Consider the following 18,438-nt stretch of genomic DNA (forward strand, 5'->3'; position numbering starts at 1 on the left):
GGTTCTGGAGTGGCCTAGCCAGTCTCCAGACCTGAATCCAATTGAAAATCTTTGGAGGGAGCTTAAAATTCGAGTTGCCAGGCGACAACCTCGGAACCTGAATGATTTGGAGGCTGTCTGCAGGGAGGAGTGGGCCAACATCCCTGCCGAAATGTGCACAAACCTTGTCACCAACTATAAAAACCGTTTGACATCTGTGCTGGCCAATAATGGCTTTTCTACAAAATATTAACATGCTGTTTGTCCAGGGGGTCAAATACTTGTTTTTCCTCATCAGATGGTTATCAATTTTAATAAATTCATATGATGTGATTTTCTGGAATTTTCTTTGGGATTCTGTCTTTCACTGTTAGAATGTACATATGATTAAAATTATAGATCGTTGCATTCTTTGTAAGTGGGCAAACCTGCAAAATCAGCAAGGGGTCAAATACTTATTTCCCCCACTGTATAGTTATATAGAGTTATATATGTGTGCACATGTGTATTCTCCCCATTCCCACTCTGCTTTGTGATGGCTTACAACCTTTTTGGGCTAAAATGTAACATTTTTAATATGCACCTGTACAGTGCACTGTACATAAACAAAAAGATCCCAGACTCTGTGACCATTATCTTGAATTATTTAGTGCTCATTAATGGATGTGATGTAGATGAATGTGGGTAAGTGTTACCTCTTTGGTTTTGTCTAGTTCATTCTGCAGGGCTTGTTTGGTCACTTCCACCTCTATGAGTTTCTGTCTCAGTTTTTCATTCTCCTCCTCTGTCTTTGTGCGTTTCTCTTCCACCTTCTCCAGCTCATGGTGTAGCCTCACAGACACGTCCTTCGCAACCTGCAAAAGTTGTTCGATTTCATTGAGAGTGGAACTAAAAACAGCGTTGTTTAGTTCATATAAGGATATCCAACTTGTTTTATCTGCACTTTTAATAATGTCTTACAATTTAGTTTTACTATCTTTAGGCATTTCAAAACCAAATAACTCCATATAAACACAATATATAAACCAGTAACCACGTTGAAAGTGCAACGTTTCCACCTGTGGCAGTGACTACAGTGAAACACACATCCTTGGGATAGAAATAAACTAAACGTCCTGGAAACTGCACCCAGGAACACGCAAGGACAGTCGAGCACCTTCCCCTCCCCCCTGTACCTTCAGGTCCTGCTCCAGACTCCTGAGCAGCTCCTCATCGATCTCTCCCGTCTGGGCGTAGCGCAGCCTCTTCCTCTCCGCTTTCCTCAGACGATACTGTAGGATCCGGCAGTTCTTATTGGCTCTCTCCAGCTCACGCCTCATCTCCTGCAGCTGACAAGTGTCCTCTTCATAGAACGTGTCTCGCATCTCGTCCATCTCGGTCCTCATTTCCTCAATCTCACACTGGCGGGGGCACAGTAAAGATTATGTGTCACAATTACGAGATGGTTAAGACCGGCTGTGGCTAATCTCTGCTGTTTATGGTTTTAGAATCTGACCTTTGACTCCACAGATGGAGTAATGGGTGTTTTTGGACTTGAGCCATAGTCAACTTCAGATAAGTGCGTACATGATTAAAAAAACACACACAACTATCTGGAATCAAATTTACTTAATATGTGCTGTGACTGGATGTGTATTTTAATGTTATCACTGTGTCTTCTGTTGATATTTCCTGCCAATGTGGCACATTCAAACTTGCCAATGCCAGCTTTTCACTCCCTTGGTTGTCCCTCATTTTAACACAAGATCATCAATGTCCCTAGAAGATCAATGCCAATGTGATCAGTAACCAATTAGTCATCTGTAATCAGTGTATTTTCAGTGATGTTTTTTATGTTCTGTGAAGACATGGAGGATGTTCCACAGACAAATCAATTGATATTTATTTATCTATCTTTCAGTCTAGCCACACTGCAAACACACGATTCAGTCCAGAGAGTAATGTGGCCCCAGGCTTTAAACACATGGCCTATGTGTTTAAAGCCTGCATGGATTTTATGCAGCCCTAATATGAAAAATCAAATGTCGCCTGTTTTGCTGTGGCCTACAATTCTGATGACACATTTTATTTTAATTCACCATATTGTTAATGCTTTTAGCTCATGGCAGAGTGTCAACCGACATAAAAACGAACATGTATCAAACCTTAAGATCTTCATTTTCATCTAGCAGCCTCTCCACCTCATCTTCCAAGGCCCGGTCCTGCTGTGTCACGGACCCCGCCTCTGTCGCCTCTGCAGCCGGCTCCGGCTTTCCCAGAGCGGCCTCCTCTGCGCCAGCGTTTTGCATCTCGGTTTGCATTTTCGCACCGCTTCTTCTCAGCCTCCTCTGCAGGTGGAACTGGATCAGTTCAGCCTGTAAGCAACCCCCTCTCCACAAACCCAACCCGAGGCCCGCGCCGCAGCCCACAGACACTCGGCTTCTGTCCCCGCGGCCGCCTTCCTCTTCGGGCTTCTCCTCTTTTTCCTTCACCGAAAAGGAGGACGAGGCTCTGCCGGACAACAGCCGCCGGGGGTAGTCGCCTTTAAGGCAGGGAAGGCGTACAGTGGTGCGACGGTCCGATGCTGATGAATCAGTCGGCTGTTCCCCGGCAGCATCCGCCCTGTTTGGTGTGACTAGATCAGCTTCAGCACCATCCAGAGGAACAGCTGCACCGCCGCGGCTCTCGGGCTCCCTCTCCCTTCCGTCAGTGGGCCTCTCCCTCACCCCGGCGTTTCTGCTCCTTCCTGCAGGAAGAGGAGATCTGGACTTGCCTGTGTGTCTCGGAGCTCGCTTCGTCGCCCCTTCCTGGGCTCTAGCCGGCGAGGGAGCCCGGTGCTGCCTCCTCGCTCCTGCGCTATTGTCTGCCGATGTTGACGATGATGGAGGGTCTGCAGCGCCGCTGGTGGCAGCCTTCATTTTCTGCTCCACTAAAATAAACTCCAAACACAGGTTATCATTTCTGCTTGTTTATCACGGGTAAACATGGAAATACCTGTACAGAGGATCCAAAGTCGTTTACTTGCAAATCCCAACCCGGTTTTAACTACAGGCTTATATTGTAGCCTAACATCTAGAAAGTTTGAACTTATGCTTCCCGTGCGTGAGCCACTAGATGCCGCTTTCCTCCAGCTGTCCTCATCTCTTCATCCCGACCCACAGCCCAACTTTACCAAAAAAGTCCAAACAAATGCATTTCCATAAAGAGCTCCACATTGTGTGTGAATTCTTGCCGCAGGACACTATGGAGAGTTGCTGGCGTAGGGCACCACGGGGCACTGGCCATATGACGTGGGGGTGTCGGCTACGTCAAACCAGGAAGTGAACTGCCAATCCTCCCTTTTGTGTCTCTCTCTCTCAAATTCAAATCAGATTTATTAGCATGGCCGTGATTAACTACAGTAATGCCAAAGCAGGTTGCACTTGGGTTTACAATGTAGGTATAACAATTTATAATGAGCAGAATTTTATATCCTAACCCTACAGTTAGGCTAATTACATTATGAATAACAGTTCTTAATGTATACAGAGAGTTAAAGGCAGTATAAGGTAATTCATTGGTGGAAATTTCATTAGAGGGGCTCTCCACCGATTTTAACATCTGTTTACTGGTCATGAGATTTACTTGACCTGTGAAAGCAGTTGTATAATGTCCTCTGTGGCCCAAACAGTGGCAAACAAACAAAAAGCCACTGTTACAAACTTGGGGAGGGTAAAGCACAATCTATGGTAAAGCATAGGAGTAAAGGAGCTACCGAGTTGCATTGTGGGAATTGTAGGATCCAGTGTGAACCACAGTTGGGAAATCTTAGCCTCTCATACTTCAATTTTGACCATTCCTTTTTTAAATATCTCTAGTAAGTCCCCCAGCTTAATGAAAATCTGAACACCCCCCCCACAACCCTGTACGCAGGATAAGCGGTTGATGATGGATGGATGGATCTACCCCAAACCATTTGCCCACTAGGTAATTCCTAATAATGTTTTGCGGTAACATTCTTGTTTTTTTCTTGACAAGAGATAAATACATGCAAGATTTCATGTGTGTACATGTGTCTTAACCACTTTTGCCAGAAATCACGTTGCATGTGTCCCCTCATCTGTTTCTAATCCACAAATCTAATGTAATAATAATAACAACAATAATTCAGGCCCAGCAGAGGGAGCTCCCCACACACCCGAAACAGGATCAGCACAAGCTCTGAAGGCAATCCGTCCCACACAGACAGAGAGCCAGTAAAACGCTGACTGTTTCCACTCTGTGAGGCTAGAATGAGCTCCTTAGTCATATAAGTGCTAATGAGATGAGTGAGTGACAGGTCAGGTTTGTAGAGATTTAACCCCTGCAAACTGACCCTTCACCCTCCACCAGGCTGGCCCTCTCAGAGGACTGGGTGGATCAGTCGACTGTCAGCAGCTAAAGAAACGAAAAAGGCATTGTTGTGTATTTGAAGCACATACTCAAAAGCAGGGAAAGAGTAACATGTTTGCGAACCAGCAATTTCATTTTTGCATAGAGATGTATAAAATATTACATCAAAGTGCACTTATAGTTGGCCTATACTAGTTCATCTGTGTCCATACATTCCTGCATCAGCAGGGATGCAGGTTAAAGCGACCTGTGCTAAATGCCTTTGATAGAAAAGCCTTGGCCCTTCTGCAATCCTCTTAGTCCCTGGCTTAGATCCCTCTGTGTCCCCATGGAGGACAAATACACCTCCTCTCACTCATCTCATCTAGTTTATCGTTCACATCTACACCTTTCGACCTACTTCCACCTCCATTCTGATGCCATGGGTGCAAAGCGACAGGTGGTGGTGCACAAGCATAAGTGGGAAGACTGCAAACGAGTGCATGTACAGTAGGTTGGGGGTGAGGAGGATGCAGAAAAAGTGGCTGAGCATGAAAAAAAACCCTGAGACGTATCAGGAAAAACAGGATGGGTATGATCCGAGGCTTTTGAACAACAGGAAATAGATAGTGGATGAATAATTTAATAGATGCCATTAGTGAATCCACAATGTGGGGAAAGAGCAATGGCATATAGTGTGTTTGTTAGAGGCTAATTAAGAAATGAATGGTGAATGTGACACAAAATAGGTGGATGAGAGGGAGGGGTAAAGTCCTAAAATTAACCAGGACATTAAATCCACAGCATATCTTGTGTTTTCTCATATTTGGGGCGAGAACGTGCCAGTATTTTATGCTCTGCCATTTATCACTTGAAAGTACAGTGTTTCATACAATAAATCAACACTTTCCTATATGTTAACCAATGCATACAGTTTGAGAGTTACAGTAGAGACCTGATGGTCCCTCCAGATTAGCAACGGCTTCTCTTCCAGTGACCTGCTTTCCTGCGTAACACGTGGAGTGACGCGGAAGTAAGCTCTTTTGGAGCTAAAGCCAATTTACCCCCAAAGATTAGGGCAGATCTGTCTGGACAGACCAAAGACACAGCCTACCTCTGCCTCTCACACACACACACCTTTCAGAGCCCTTTCCATCCTGTGGTTCTCCAGGATGGAGGAGAGAGAGAGATGAAGGAAGAAGAGGAAGGAGGAGAGAGAGAGAGGAAATGGGAAGATGGGGGATGGGAAGGCTTCGGCTCCAGATTAGGTTCTGAGTGGGTGACATCTAGATCTGATGTGTTGAGTGCAACGTTGCTTTAGCAGTAGCGTATCTGATCTGCAATTGATTCTGCAAATGCATGGCTTGTGCACACACTAAAACTGACACAAAGACACACAAACAAACTCTGGGGTGCTGACATTGTCTTTATTTCAGTTATATGTGCATCCAGAAGCCGTGTCACTTTCATCTTTGATAAGACAATGAAATAACCATTAGTTTTCTTTAAAAAAAAAGCTCTTTTCAGGATGAGTTTCCCTTCAGTCCTACATGGCAAAGAGACAATACTGAGCTGAACGTCTGATCTCATATTCTTGCACTTCAGCTACATTGCACAGCAAAAAGAAATAAATCATGAGGACCCACAAAAAATATTATAACAAAGATACCCACAAACTTGCATAAATACTATAAGAAACTACAGCCCCCCCCAAATTGTTTTAAACCATGTTTTTAACTCACAATGAAGACAAAGAAAATAGCACATCCTTCTGTAAATGCAGCACATCAGTTTGAGACAGCAGAGAAATGTGAAGTCCAAGACAAGTCAGACTGGTATATGGTTTAGTTGAATACAATAGATGGCAGTTTTGAGAACGTCGTATTGTGATTTTTTCGTTTGCTAACTTTGCTCAACTCTAAGTATTCGTAAACAAAAATCCCCCCCCCCCTCCCAAAAACCAAGAAAAAAAACCTTTGGTATAAACTTCTGCATGTTCTTTCGTTGGTAATAGTTTAATTAATTAAAACTCTTTTAGAGCACTAGAAAATAACTTAGCACATTAAAGACTATTTAAGCTTTCAGTTAAAACATAACTGGAATCCAGAGTACAAAAGTTGGAGGTGAATTTTGGTTGATTAGTGGATGCTGCTGAGCAGTTTGTAGGTCCTTGGATATTTTGGTCCTATTGTGGTCCAAAACACAGTTGGACAGAAGAGCAGGGAGCCTACATGATCAGCATTTTGTATTCTTTGATTTAAAAAAAACTGTTATAGACACAACCAACACCCCTCTCTCCCTCTCAAATCCTGAAACCTTTACAGACACACCCACAAACACACACTGCTACCCTTTCATCTTTCCAAGTTGGTTGCAAATCACATCCTTCTACATTATTTGCAGGGAGGATGAAGCCGGTCTGGTTTGAACTTCCCTCTCCTCCCTCCTTCTCTGGCCCTTAAAATCAACTGTCCTCTTTCTGTTCATCGCCAACGCAATCCCTCTTCTTTCTTTATTCTCTTTTCGCTCTGCCTTTCCTCTGCCTCTTCCCATTATCCTCCACTTCCTCCACTTTGCTGTGACCGTTAGTTACCATAGAGGTGCCGTTTGCAACGGGCTTGCCTCCCTTATGCGTGGAGGAAGGTTTGCCTCGGTAAGCGTGGTAGTAGAAGTTGGCAAAGAGGATGATGAAGGTGACAGCGTAGCCAATCAGAGCCCACTGCATCCAGGCGGGGAATTGACAGCCTGTGTAGAGGGAGTGGCCGGCATGGCCGATGGTCACGTGGAACTGGATCTGTTGAACACACAAAATGTAGACACCGAAGTAAAATAATGAAGCAAAACCATAAACAAACGTGCAGAATGTATAACAGTATGTTTTTCAAAGTCACATGCTTTGGGTTGGGGCAATACACGTCTGCACTTTTAACACACACAAAATATAGGCATACAGGAATACACACCATCTGAATAATGGTGAGGTATTTCTTCCACCAGAGGTACTTCTGCATCTGAGGTCCCAAAGCTGCCAAACCATAGTAACCATACATGACGACGTGGATGGAAGAGTTGATGGTTGCACCAAAAAATGCTGTGGAAAGATTAGAGGGTTAAATTTGTATGAACTGAATGCCAGTGCTTCATGAGTCAGACGATCTAAGACCCATCCAAGACCCATCTGATGAATTCAACATCTGGACAGCATCAAAGACCCTGTTACTCACATTGTCCACCGGGGACCCATTTGATGCCAATCCACCAGAGGATGAACATGGTGCAGTGATGGTAGACGTGGAGGAAGCTGACCTGGTTGAACTTCTTCCTCAGGATGAAAAAGACTGTGTCCAGAAACTCCACTCCTTTGGAGATATAGTACCACCAGAGAGCAGATGCTATCTGAAGACATAAAACAGGGTGAATGATTGCAGCTCACAGCGGAGTATCTCAGACACTAACACCACCGTATAGGATAGCATCTTTGAAAGGTAAAGCCTGATTCCAGACATGTAGGACAGTGGAGTGAATCATTACTACTGCAGAGCGCTGTTTTTACAACTATAAATGTCAACAAAGCGTATGAGAAAAGTACAAAGTACTAAAAAAAGCTTATAAGTAATATCACATTGTAGAAGGGACAGTTAGGATCATAGTACACTGAACCACTGGAGGGCATACCAAATACTCAGATATCATATTAAGAGTAATTCTATTATATCAAGTATATTACTCCCATTTGTATTGATGCTTTTTAATTATATGTGAATAAATTATGCAAACTGCCTGAAATCAATATTTAATTTGTATTCAACTGTACACATATCTTAAGATATACATATACATATCAAGTGCCAGGACTTAAGAATGAGATTAATTATTATTAATATATGTAAAGAGACTTGGTTGCCTTATATATATATATCTCAGATGTATTCACTTTCTCAAAAAAACATGCCACAAAGCACTCTGCGTTGTGTTCTCTTCATTCCTCCCAGCCCGACGCACAGATAGCACACATGGTTGCTCTCTAAGATACGGCCGGATGCCATCATGAAAGAGCGTGGCCTGAAGATGGAGATGGGGATGGAGTGTTACGGTGGTGAGACCAATTACTCCCGCCTATCTGAGTGCAGGCCACGCCCTCTTTGTCCTGAAATCGCTGCAGATAGAAACTTTTATCTCTCAATCCTCCCTCTGTTTCTTTCATCCTTTAACCCGCGGCAAAACCAAATGCACTGATATACGGAAACAGTGATCTCCTTAACGTCAACAGTAGGATTACAACATCCACGCACTTGGAAGCCTTCGAAAAAACACCTTGCTTTATAGGTGATTAGCAAAAGTTAACGCATTGGTTTGTCAAATTGATCCTATTTTCCCATGGTAAGTTTGGTACTTGTGTACAGGCGTATGTGAATCTCTGCGCTGTGATGTGTTAGGTGATGTGTGTGCTAGAGAGAGCTTACCCTGACTTCATTGACATCATTGGAGTAGTTGACAGGCTGACAGAGGTAGCTGTACCCGGCTGCTCTAGAGCCTAGTAGGAGCTGATGGGTAAAAAGAGGAAAGGAAGTCAGAAAGAGGCTTAGAGGAAAATGGTTGACTGAAGGATCCATTTACAAGTTATTTCAAGCAAAATAATTTTTTTTTTCAACATTTCATGTTCTGCCAAAATGTTTTGAGTTTTCTATAAAACCAGAGGGTTTTTAGAAACAACTGAGAGCTTTCAGACATTTCAGGGATTGGAGATTGTTGCTGCAATAGACTCCATCTTCTGCTCTGCTCTTCAATGTATCACAAAACACACACTATGCGCTGCAAAAGAATTAATCAGATGCACCACCACCTGCTACATGCTTAGGTCTAGTTGAGATAACATGAGAGACTAAACTTACTGTTATATTAACAACCATTTAAATAGCACATTAAAGTGGTTCTATTGTTATTGTGGTAGGTTCCTCACAGTGGGCAGTATCACTTGTATCAAAACAAGTGATATTTCAGGTGAGAGTTTAATAATGTCTTTTGACTTTTAAGCCCAATCTTTTTATAGTTTCTAAGTTATAATTTGTATTTTCTATAAAAACAGTACTCTATGATTTTATGTCTGGTAATGTTTCTGTTATTTTGTTAACAGCGTTCAGGTGTAGTGATGGAACAGTGGATAAGACACATGCCTTTGGTGTGAGAGACCTGGGTTTAATTCACCACTGTGACACATACACCAGTGTGTCCCTGAGCAAGACGCTTAACCCCTAGTTGCTCCAGAGGCCTGCAACCTTTGACATACTTAGCAATTGTAAGTCGCTTTGGATAAAGCATCAGCTAAATGAATAAATGTAATTTAATGTAACATGTCTCTGTAGCCTGCAGGGAAAGCCATTTTCAAAAAGTGGTGCCGAGTCCTCACCTCTTTGGCGATATAGAAATTGAGGACCACCATGCTGAAGTTGTAGACTATGAGGGTCTTCCTGAGTGTGTAGGGCTGGCGGTCCTGCATGTATCTAGGCCCCGCCCACAGGAAGAGCAGGTACAGGCAGCTGATGGCCAGAGTGGGGAGGGGAGATGACATCATCGGCCACTTCTCCACCCTCTTGTCTGAAGGAAAAAGGGGTTCATTTCAATGATTGGAAAACTGTGAGGTATAATGGTGGAGCAACATAAGGACACACGGCTAACACACACACCCTCTCCCACAACCTTTATCAACCACTCGACACTAGTCTAGTACTTTCAACATACTTTTATTAATTTTTGCCCTTTTGTTGCTCTTTCCATTATTCTTATGGATAATGACAACAATTTACTTACCAGCCCCCTTGTAAAGATACAGGTACAGTGCACTGGAAGTCCCCTGTTTGACCATATTATCTAAACTACGCATTTGGAGGTGAAAACAGACTGAATGTTATAAGTATATTATAACTACCTCTGGTCATTTCCTGGTTCAACTTTGACCTGAGAGACTTTGCTATGGAGTTATGCTCTCATTTTCCGATGCAATTAATAATTGTATGCTGACTTTAACATGGTCAAATTGGAAGAAGTTTATAATCTGTGTTATCTGTTCTCTTCTGTGCAATACCCCGGTGACTAAAGTCTTATCATAACCCAAAAGATTTGCCTGATAATTTGTATGACAGTGATAACAACGGACATGATTCAGTGTTGGTCGCAGTGAAGTAAGTAAAAAAAAGTCTTACCTGCTATAGTAAGGCCCCATTTGTAAAATTCTACAGTGTCATTCACCAAATGTGTTACAACCTCCATGGCTCTGGTCTCGATTATACTGTGGCAGGCAGAGAAAGAGAAAGAAAGAGAGAGAGGGAGAAAGGCAAGACAGGCCAGGTCAGCGAGAGCCACCCAAATTAAATTACAAGCCATACGTAGCCTATCAGTTTAACTAGTAGCATGAGGAGCTACATAACACCACAATATCATTTTGTGCTCTTAGTACATGTCACTCTACTAATACTCTTACTGCCACATCTCTGCCATGACTTGCCTGCAATTGCTGATGTACACATATTTATCAGGCCAAAGATAAGGCCTATTAAACTGACTTCTCAGGGTGTTGAATTCTTACCAGACAGTATGTGAGAAGTGAGAGTCTTTGAGACAGGGATTTGTATTATGCTGTGTCGTACTATATGCTAAAGTGTGGAATTATTCAGCTTATAATAAATGCATAGATAAAGTTTTTTCCATTACATTCTCTCTCCACACTGCTGAAAACATCCTAAATGGCCGCACGAAGCCTCTCTTCACTTGCCCCTATTTGAAATGGCATGGTAACATTATCTTCCACAAGAAGCTAATGCCCTTTCCATTGATTCTTATGATTGCTGATCAGTCACAACAGTTTGAGATTTGTAGGAAATAGGATGGAGGACACTGGGTAATTCCTCATTCTCTGTTCCCGACACTTTCCTCTCTCTCTCTGGCAGATAGATTTAATACTATTAAAGCGCCTCACTTACTAACAGGACAAGTCTGACATAAATAAATCAAACTAAAAGTTACTAATACTGGTACATATCACATGGAGAGAGAGAGGGAGAGGGAGATGGACACCTCATTGACTTTAATTAATCACCTTTACATAACAAACAGTTCTTATCCACCTGAGAGCTGAGAGCAGGTGTCCCTATATTAGTCTATAATTAATCCCGACGCATCAGATCAGCTGCCCTTTAAATAATTCATTGCTCTGTAGACAGTGACTACTGGCCACCGATTAGTGTTCACTGACAGGAAAGTGCTGAGTATTTAGAGCAATATTACACATGGGTGTGAGCACTAGATAATCTGCAGGATGGACCGTTTTTTTGCAGGACTTCCCATAATAACATGCCCACCAGGGGTTCGTTCAGTTGCAGTAGGTCGAGGGGAATGAGATGGAGAGGGTTAACAGGGTTTGTGCGCACACAAAAAGACAGGGGCGCATGTGTCAGCAGGTTTCGCTCGGACCGCTCAAGAGGCTTATATTCAATTGATCTACGAGCTTACATGTAGGCCTAAGTACAAATGCCCAACGACCCAAAAGCCTGCTTGATTGTTATCTGCCTGCATGCGTGGTGGCACTCTAAAAAAGAAAGAAAGAAAAAGAAACATTGAACGTGAAGAAAATTTGCCCACTATTAGTAACTTATAACACGGTTATTGTATTTTGCTATGCAGCCTGAAAGATATCTCACAGGATAGCGAAATTAATTTTAAAACAGGTGTAGCTCTCCCACAACCAATAAAATCATTTACACTTGTATGTATGTTTTATGTTAATTCAAATGTTCGTTTTTGCAGACTTAACAGGTGGGTGGGTGGAAGGCGCTGGGGGAATAAGATTAAGTTAGCTTTATTGCCAAACTATAAAAAGTGTCTCCCTTAGCCCACTTACAAATAATTAATAGGTCGTGGACAAAGGGCTGGGCTCTTTCCCAGCAAGGCTCCTTCATGAACCCCTAAAATAAGACCAACAACACGGAGTTGGCCGGTTTTTAAGGCAAATGCAGGAAAAACGTTTAGCTTGCTCAAAACCAAATTACGGCAACAAGGCACACACACGCATACATTGTCAAAAAGGATCCAGTTACTTACGTCCTCGATATTTAAGAGCGTGTAATGACATCCGGTGCAATTTGATGCCCAACTCCTCTCAGTTACTGCTTCGCTCTCGTTCTTCCTCCCCCGCTACTGCTGGTCAGTTTTTACACCGCGCCGGTTACAGTTCGACATTAAACAGCAATTTGGCAAGAAACTAGACAAGGCAAGTGAAAATCTATGACTAAGACAGGCCAATTATGCATTCAGTCCGTGCCGGCCGCTCAGCCTCATCATCTTCTCGCAATCTCCTAGACACCGAGGGAAGCCAGATGACTTTGCGCATGCGGGAACTCACTGTCGTGTATCGTGTATGTGTGCGCGCGCGGCAGCCGTCGGATGCTCATGGCCGTTGGATTTTTGTGACAAAGACGATTACTTTCTTCTGCTCCTCCTCGGTATTTACTACAGCTGTTTAACTAAATAACTAGTGAACCAACTAATCAAGCAACACATTGATCTACTGATTCATCAAAAGACTTAATAAAAAACAACAACAACTAAATAAATATTTTCGAGTAGAGTGACACGTACAATGGAACTTTAGCGCTAAGCTAAGCATATGTTTCCCACTTCTTTTATACAGTCTATGGTTTCCACATCCTAAAAACAAATGTCCACTTCTATGTACTTTGGACCCTGCAGGTATCTGGCGATAACATGCCCTGTTGTGTGTGCCCGGGCTTTCCCACTAGATGGTGCTGTCAAGCTACCATCTTCTGTTCACCAGACCTGGGAACACAGCCTCAGGAGAGATGAGGTTTCTGCTAAGGAAGCCTGACTTTAAAGTAAGTCAACAATGAAGTTCCTTGTAACATGTAGTCTACACAAACATCCTGCTAAGGAGCATTGTTAGTCATTGAGTTCATAATGCAGCGTACTGTATTATTGTTTGCTGTATAGTCACCATACAAACACTGTGTGTCAAACGTGAATTACCAAACCCGTGAAATGTAGCTGTGTGTCTGCAGTGCTTCATGTACATTCAGGGTCTTTTGCCATCTTTGATAACCAGATTCATTTAGAAAGGATCCATTGTTCTATCCTTTTCCTGTGTCATTTATTTATGGATTTGTACTTTTTTTCCATGAGCTGGGTGACACATCCAGCTGAACTGTGCAAACCTGGTCCAAAGACCAAAGAGCTGCTAGTGTCTTCCAAAACAGTAAAGGAATACAGTGTGTGTGTATGGAGGAAACAGTTGGTCCGTGGACCATGTGTTGGTGATTCAGACGAATACACAAATCTGAGACATAAATCTATCTCTTGAATCCTGCTGAGGGCCAAAGCAAATGTGCGTGTTCCTGTGTGCATGAACCAAATAACATGGACACTACAACATCCCTCTGTACAGTACTTCATAATTTCACTCATGGAAAAATGCACCGTGGTTAAGTGCTGTTAGATATCTTGCAAATAAAAGTTAGCATATGCACATTCATTGTTTAGCTGTGAATTCACAACCTATATATCAACACAATAACATCTATACTCAGCATACAATCCTTTACTACTGTGATTTGCCGTATCACTGATAAATCTATGACCTAAATCTAGAAAGCGTGACAGGTATTGTCCACTTAATTTGGCATAAGTGATAATGTAAAGTCAAGTAAATTCTGTATGCAAACTACAAAGAATAAACAACAAGAAAAGTTGTTTCTCCTCCACACTATTCCACATTTGCCTTGATGGTTCAGTTCAAGACTGAAATTGCACTGTAATTATGGTACTCAGAGTTATTTGCTCAGGCAACACAAAACCTCTCATTTCTTAAATGGACAATCCCAAAAGCAACCTCTTCATCCCGGCCTAAAGATGAGAAGCTTGGTTTTGGAGAAAGGTTTGTGTTGGAGAAGAACATTTGTCATTCAGGCTGCTTATCGGTGCAGTGATTGTCTGTAGGCTTCATGTGTAAATACTGTAGAAGCCATGTCTACACCTGCAGCTTAAACTGCAGCTGGTATCACTTTCCCATCCTTGAGGTGGTGCGGGTTGGCGCATGTAGCAGAACTGGTCTGAAAATGACCAAACATATCTCCCATGAGTAAGATCCAAATTTGTTTTCATGAGGTAAAAAAGGAAGAGCTCCATTGGTTTCTCCATTGGATTCACCTGTCTGCCTGCCTACCATTGGTCTTAACTATCTTGTACACACACACACACACATTCATATCTGTGTGGTCCTTGTGGCAGGCAAGTTGGTTTGGCGTATTCAGAGTGTGGTAAATGCAGAATGTGAAGGAGGCACGTTGGCGGTTCTATAATCAGAAATGTCATGACTACTGGTCTGTAGTTCCACCAACCACATCAGGGCAACCTGGAAGGTTGGGTTGGCTGCAGATTGTGGGTTGAATAAATACACTTAATATTAGAATAGCCTTGAATAGTGCGGAAACAACTCTTGGCTGTGTTACACGGAGGCAGAGTTTCTTTGTAAAGTGGCATGGCTCATTTGACATCTGGAAAGTGTGTTCCGTTACAACATAAAAGACAATTAACTGCAAAGTAAAGATATGGTTATACATTAGCATTGCCTTAGTTACATGCTGTGTTGTACAAGTGAAATACTTACATTTCCTGTGAGGTCATTAGTGACGTTTTGTTATAACAGAAAATGTGGGGGGAAACTTAGAAAGGCTATCTGCAATCAGATATTCAAGTTGGAGGAAATAAAAAAGAAGACATCTCGGACCAGTGGGCCGAGATGTGGTGGAGTGCACTGCACCAACTCTTAACCGAGGTGGTGCAGTGGTTAGTACTGTCGCCTGACAGCAAGAAGGTCGCTGTGTAGAGTTTGCATGTTCTCGCCGTGTCTGCGTGGGTTCTCTCCGGGTGCTCCGGCTTCCTCCCACCATCCAAAGACATGCAGACTAGGTTAATTGGTGACCCTAAATTGTCCTTAGGTGTGAGTGGTTGTTTGTCTATGTGTGGCCCTGAGATGGACTGGTGACCTGTCCAGGGTGTACCCCGCCTTTCGCCCGATGTAAGCTGGGATTGGCTCCAGCCCCCCGCGACCCTGTACGCAGGATAAGCGGTTGACGATGGATGGATGGACATCTCGGACCATCTAGAACATGGTGTGTAAGATTTCAGAGTGAGAAGAGGGTCAAGATGACAGAAACAAACTATTTTACCACATCTTTGAACAATAAGAAGAGCACCAAATAACACAGAGCCAAATATACACTCTTTAAAAGTGATGTAGGACCCAAAAGAACAGATTGGCATCATTAAAAACAAGTATTTTTTGCATTATGATTGCATTTAAAATGGGTAAAGGTTAATAAGGGCTTCATGAGTTTTCAATTTTGTCATTAGGGAAGCATGTTATATTACCACAGAGCTTTGATTCACAAGTTGGAAAGTACCAGTAATATTTAGAGACCTTATAAAATGGTAGTTGCAACAAAGCAGTCCAATGCTTCTCTTAATGCTTTTTTCAATGCCTGTTTGACCTGTATCTATGCTATGTGTATGTGTGTCAATGCGACTATATAGTAGAGTTTAAGTATCATGTCTTGGTGACTGAACTTCCTGTTTTCACTCTTCCTATTTTCTTCCTCTGTCTTCTTTCTTTCTTTTTTTTCTTCATTCTTGCCCTGTTTGGTATTTCTTTCATCTCACTTGACTCTTGGCCTATATATTGTGTTTTCACGACCTGTAAAGTTAGTGTCTGTTAATCTTATGCACTCTTTATCACTTTTTATGGACTTCATATTTCATTTTACATCTGGCAGCGCCATTTTGAAAGGGGTAAACATTTCACAATTTCCAACTAAGCAAATGCCAGAGCATAGCCATCTTTTTGTAGCCCCCAAAGCATCCAGCAGAGATCTATTAGCTTATGATTTATGCTGGAACACACTGTGCACAAACCACCAAAATCTCTGTTGGGGAAATTTCCTTCTGTAGGGCACATTCGCAGCCAACCACCTGGGATGAACCATTTTCCACATACCTCTGGAGCAGTGCACTGCTGTAAAAAAAGCCTTTGGGAAATACCACTTTTTCCAAAACATTCCCTTAGTAAGGGGCTAATTTATTTCACACGGGCCTGTAACTGGGATAGGTTGGACGTCAATATCTTGCTACATGATGTGTCTGTTTGCACATGCAGAAAAACTCATACTGCACTGGGAGACACATGCATACATCAACACGTTATTGTCATCATGACTGGCTGAGATCTGGGAGGATTTTTGATGGTGTGTGAGGGGAGTAGCACATATAGGAATAACTCAGTCAAGATGATTTCTCGAGTCCTGCCTCTGTTTCAGCACGTGCGGCCAGGAAATTACAGGCTTAAGGAGATTTGGCTCTTAGAGTGTGTATATATACTTACTTTTCTCAATGGTTTCTCTGTGTGTTTGTACTATAGGTGAGTATGCATGTGAACCCAAGTGTGAAATCTCTGTCACTTTATAGCTTTGTCTGCAAAACGCACATGTATCCTAAGGCAGGACTAAATAATTGCATTTTACTATAGACTGGTATTTTACCATCAGGTTAAACACAGTGGGTTATAGCATTCTCATATGCAGAAAAGTGCAACAGTTTCCCATAAACGACTAAATTCATGCTCCTTTAATTTGTGCTCCTGCCCAAACTATAGTTTCTCCAATTTCATCTAATTGCCCTGAGTCGTTTTCTTTCACAGTTCTTGTTTAATCTGGATCAAGTCCACTCCATCAGAGTCTTTTCATATGGTTTTAATTTGAAAGGCATATGCATCAGGCTGTGATTTAACTGGCTTCATTCAGTAGCTGATCCTGCTCTGTCTATAGTGGCTCACTAGATGTGGCATTAGGTCACAGCTTGTGCCATTTTGAGGATAACTGGGCTTTTTTTACTGCTTCCCATAAAAAAGGATTTGCACACATATATATGTACTCCTGCACACACACAGTGTCTTGTCCTCATCTGACCTCTGTGTAAGGGGAACCCCTCCCCCGCTGTAGTGTGTTGCAAGAAGTGCGCAAGGCCCACATGTATAAAGTACCTCAACACAGGGCCGATGATGGAGCACCAAATTTTCCTGTTATACTGTTAATGTTTAACCTTTCTTTTTTTCTTTTTTTCCTTTCTTTTGCTCATTCATTTTCCCTCCCCCGTCTCGCCCAAATTCTCCTGTTCCAGTCATTCTACAGTTTCTATTTATTCTGTTTTCCACTCATTCACTGTGTTATGCTTCCTGTCTCTCAACTCTTAACCATTTTCATTCATCATCATCTTTCAGAGGCAGTTTCTCTTCTGTTTTTTTTTTTAGTTTCCTCCACATGTCACATGTCCATCCGCACACTTCAGTCTGCGTTTGCATGCACACACACACACTCAATTTGTTTACCTTTATTTATACAAAGTAGGCTTGCTGAGCATTCAGCGTAGCCCTGTTTACAGTTAACTGGAAATTAAATATGATATTGCAGTATAACAGGAAGAGACACAAGCTGAAAACAACAATAAACAAACAGAATAAGTTAAAGCAGTTACAGGAATTATTTAGAATGGTCTTGATATTACAGAGTAATAAAATCTTTAGGCGGCTTTGCAAATAATTCGAGTAAAATTAATCTTTACTGAATCACTTCTTGTAAATAGTCCCTGAAGCATCAGTTAATCATTGCAGCAAGTTAAATATGAACCACACTACTTGAGACTTAAAGCTAAGATATCAGATGGCGATTTTCTGATAAGGTCTTCTTAAAAAAAAAATACCAGTAATTATTACATCCAAGAACGGCAAACCAACCATATCATTTAAAATGGTGAGTATTATAATTATCTCCAGTAGTAAAGCTTGGTTATCTAAATCTAAGGGTTTAAGTGTGGAGTCAGACGGTACTGCTTCAACAGCCCTCCTCTTACAACTCAGACTGAAGTCAAGATAGATTTGAGCATATAGTTATATTCATTTTACACTATTATAATTTCTCTGACTCAACTGTGTAAAATAGTTCTGTATAAATAAAGATACATTTGATAATAAAACAACTGATGGTGGACTGGTGAACCGAGGGCCCAAAATCAATC

General features: G+C 42.1%; 2 protein-coding genes across 2 annotated transcripts in view; both read right to left on the minus strand.

Moving 5' to 3' along the window:
• Nucleotides 1-3,183, minus strand: part of LOC123977274 (protein SOGA3-like) — a 9,517-nt gene extending 6,334 nt beyond the window's left edge. The window contains exons 1-3 of the mRNA XM_046059842.1: nt 2,124-3,183; nt 1,155-1,379; nt 675-833 (exon numbers count right to left, since the gene is read on the minus strand). Of these exons, the coding sequence (XP_045915798.1) occupies nt 675-833; nt 1,155-1,379; nt 2,124-2,876 (1,137 nt within the window). The 5' untranslated portion in view covers nt 2,877-3,183. The remainder of the gene's footprint in view (nt 1-674; nt 834-1,154; nt 1,380-2,123) is intronic.
• A 2,538-nt stretch (nt 3,184-5,721) lies between these two features.
• Nucleotides 5,722-12,692, minus strand: LOC123978009 (elongation of very long chain fatty acids protein 4-like). The gene is made up of 7 exons (XM_046061106.1): nt 12,403-12,692; nt 10,509-10,594; nt 9,716-9,903; nt 8,772-8,852; nt 7,533-7,704; nt 7,272-7,399; nt 5,722-7,102 (listed from the first exon to the last, which is right to left on the minus strand). The coding sequence occupies exons 2-7, from the start codon at nt 10,573-10,575 to the stop codon at nt 6,821-6,823; spliced, it is 918 nt and encodes a 305-aa protein (XP_045917062.1). The 5' UTR covers nt 10,576-10,594; nt 12,403-12,692; the 3' UTR covers nt 5,722-6,820.
• Nucleotides 12,693-18,438: the final 5,746 nt, after the last annotated feature.

The sequence above is a fragment of the Micropterus dolomieu genome, linkage group LG10 (genome assembly GCF_021292245.1).
Source record: "Micropterus dolomieu isolate WLL.071019.BEF.003 ecotype Adirondacks linkage group LG10, ASM2129224v1, whole genome shotgun sequence".
In the NCBI taxonomy this organism is placed as follows: Eukaryota; Metazoa; Chordata; class Actinopteri; order Centrarchiformes; family Centrarchidae; genus Micropterus; species Micropterus dolomieu.

Bases quoted from the DNA above. Each gene is read 5' to 3' on its own strand.
- LOC123978009 (XM_046061106.1), bottom strand. From the start codon at position 10,575: ATGGAGGTTGTAACACATTTGGTGAATGACACTGTAGAATTTTACAAA. The intron at 9,904-10,508 runs GTAAGACTTTTT...TTTTTCCTTCAG, and splicing joins ATGGGGCCTTACTATAGCAG to ACAAGAGGGTGGAGAAGTGG. The intron at 7,103-7,271 runs GTGTGTATTCCT...TGTGTTCAACAG, and splicing joins ACCTCACCATTATTCAGATG to ATCCAGTTCCACGTGACCAT.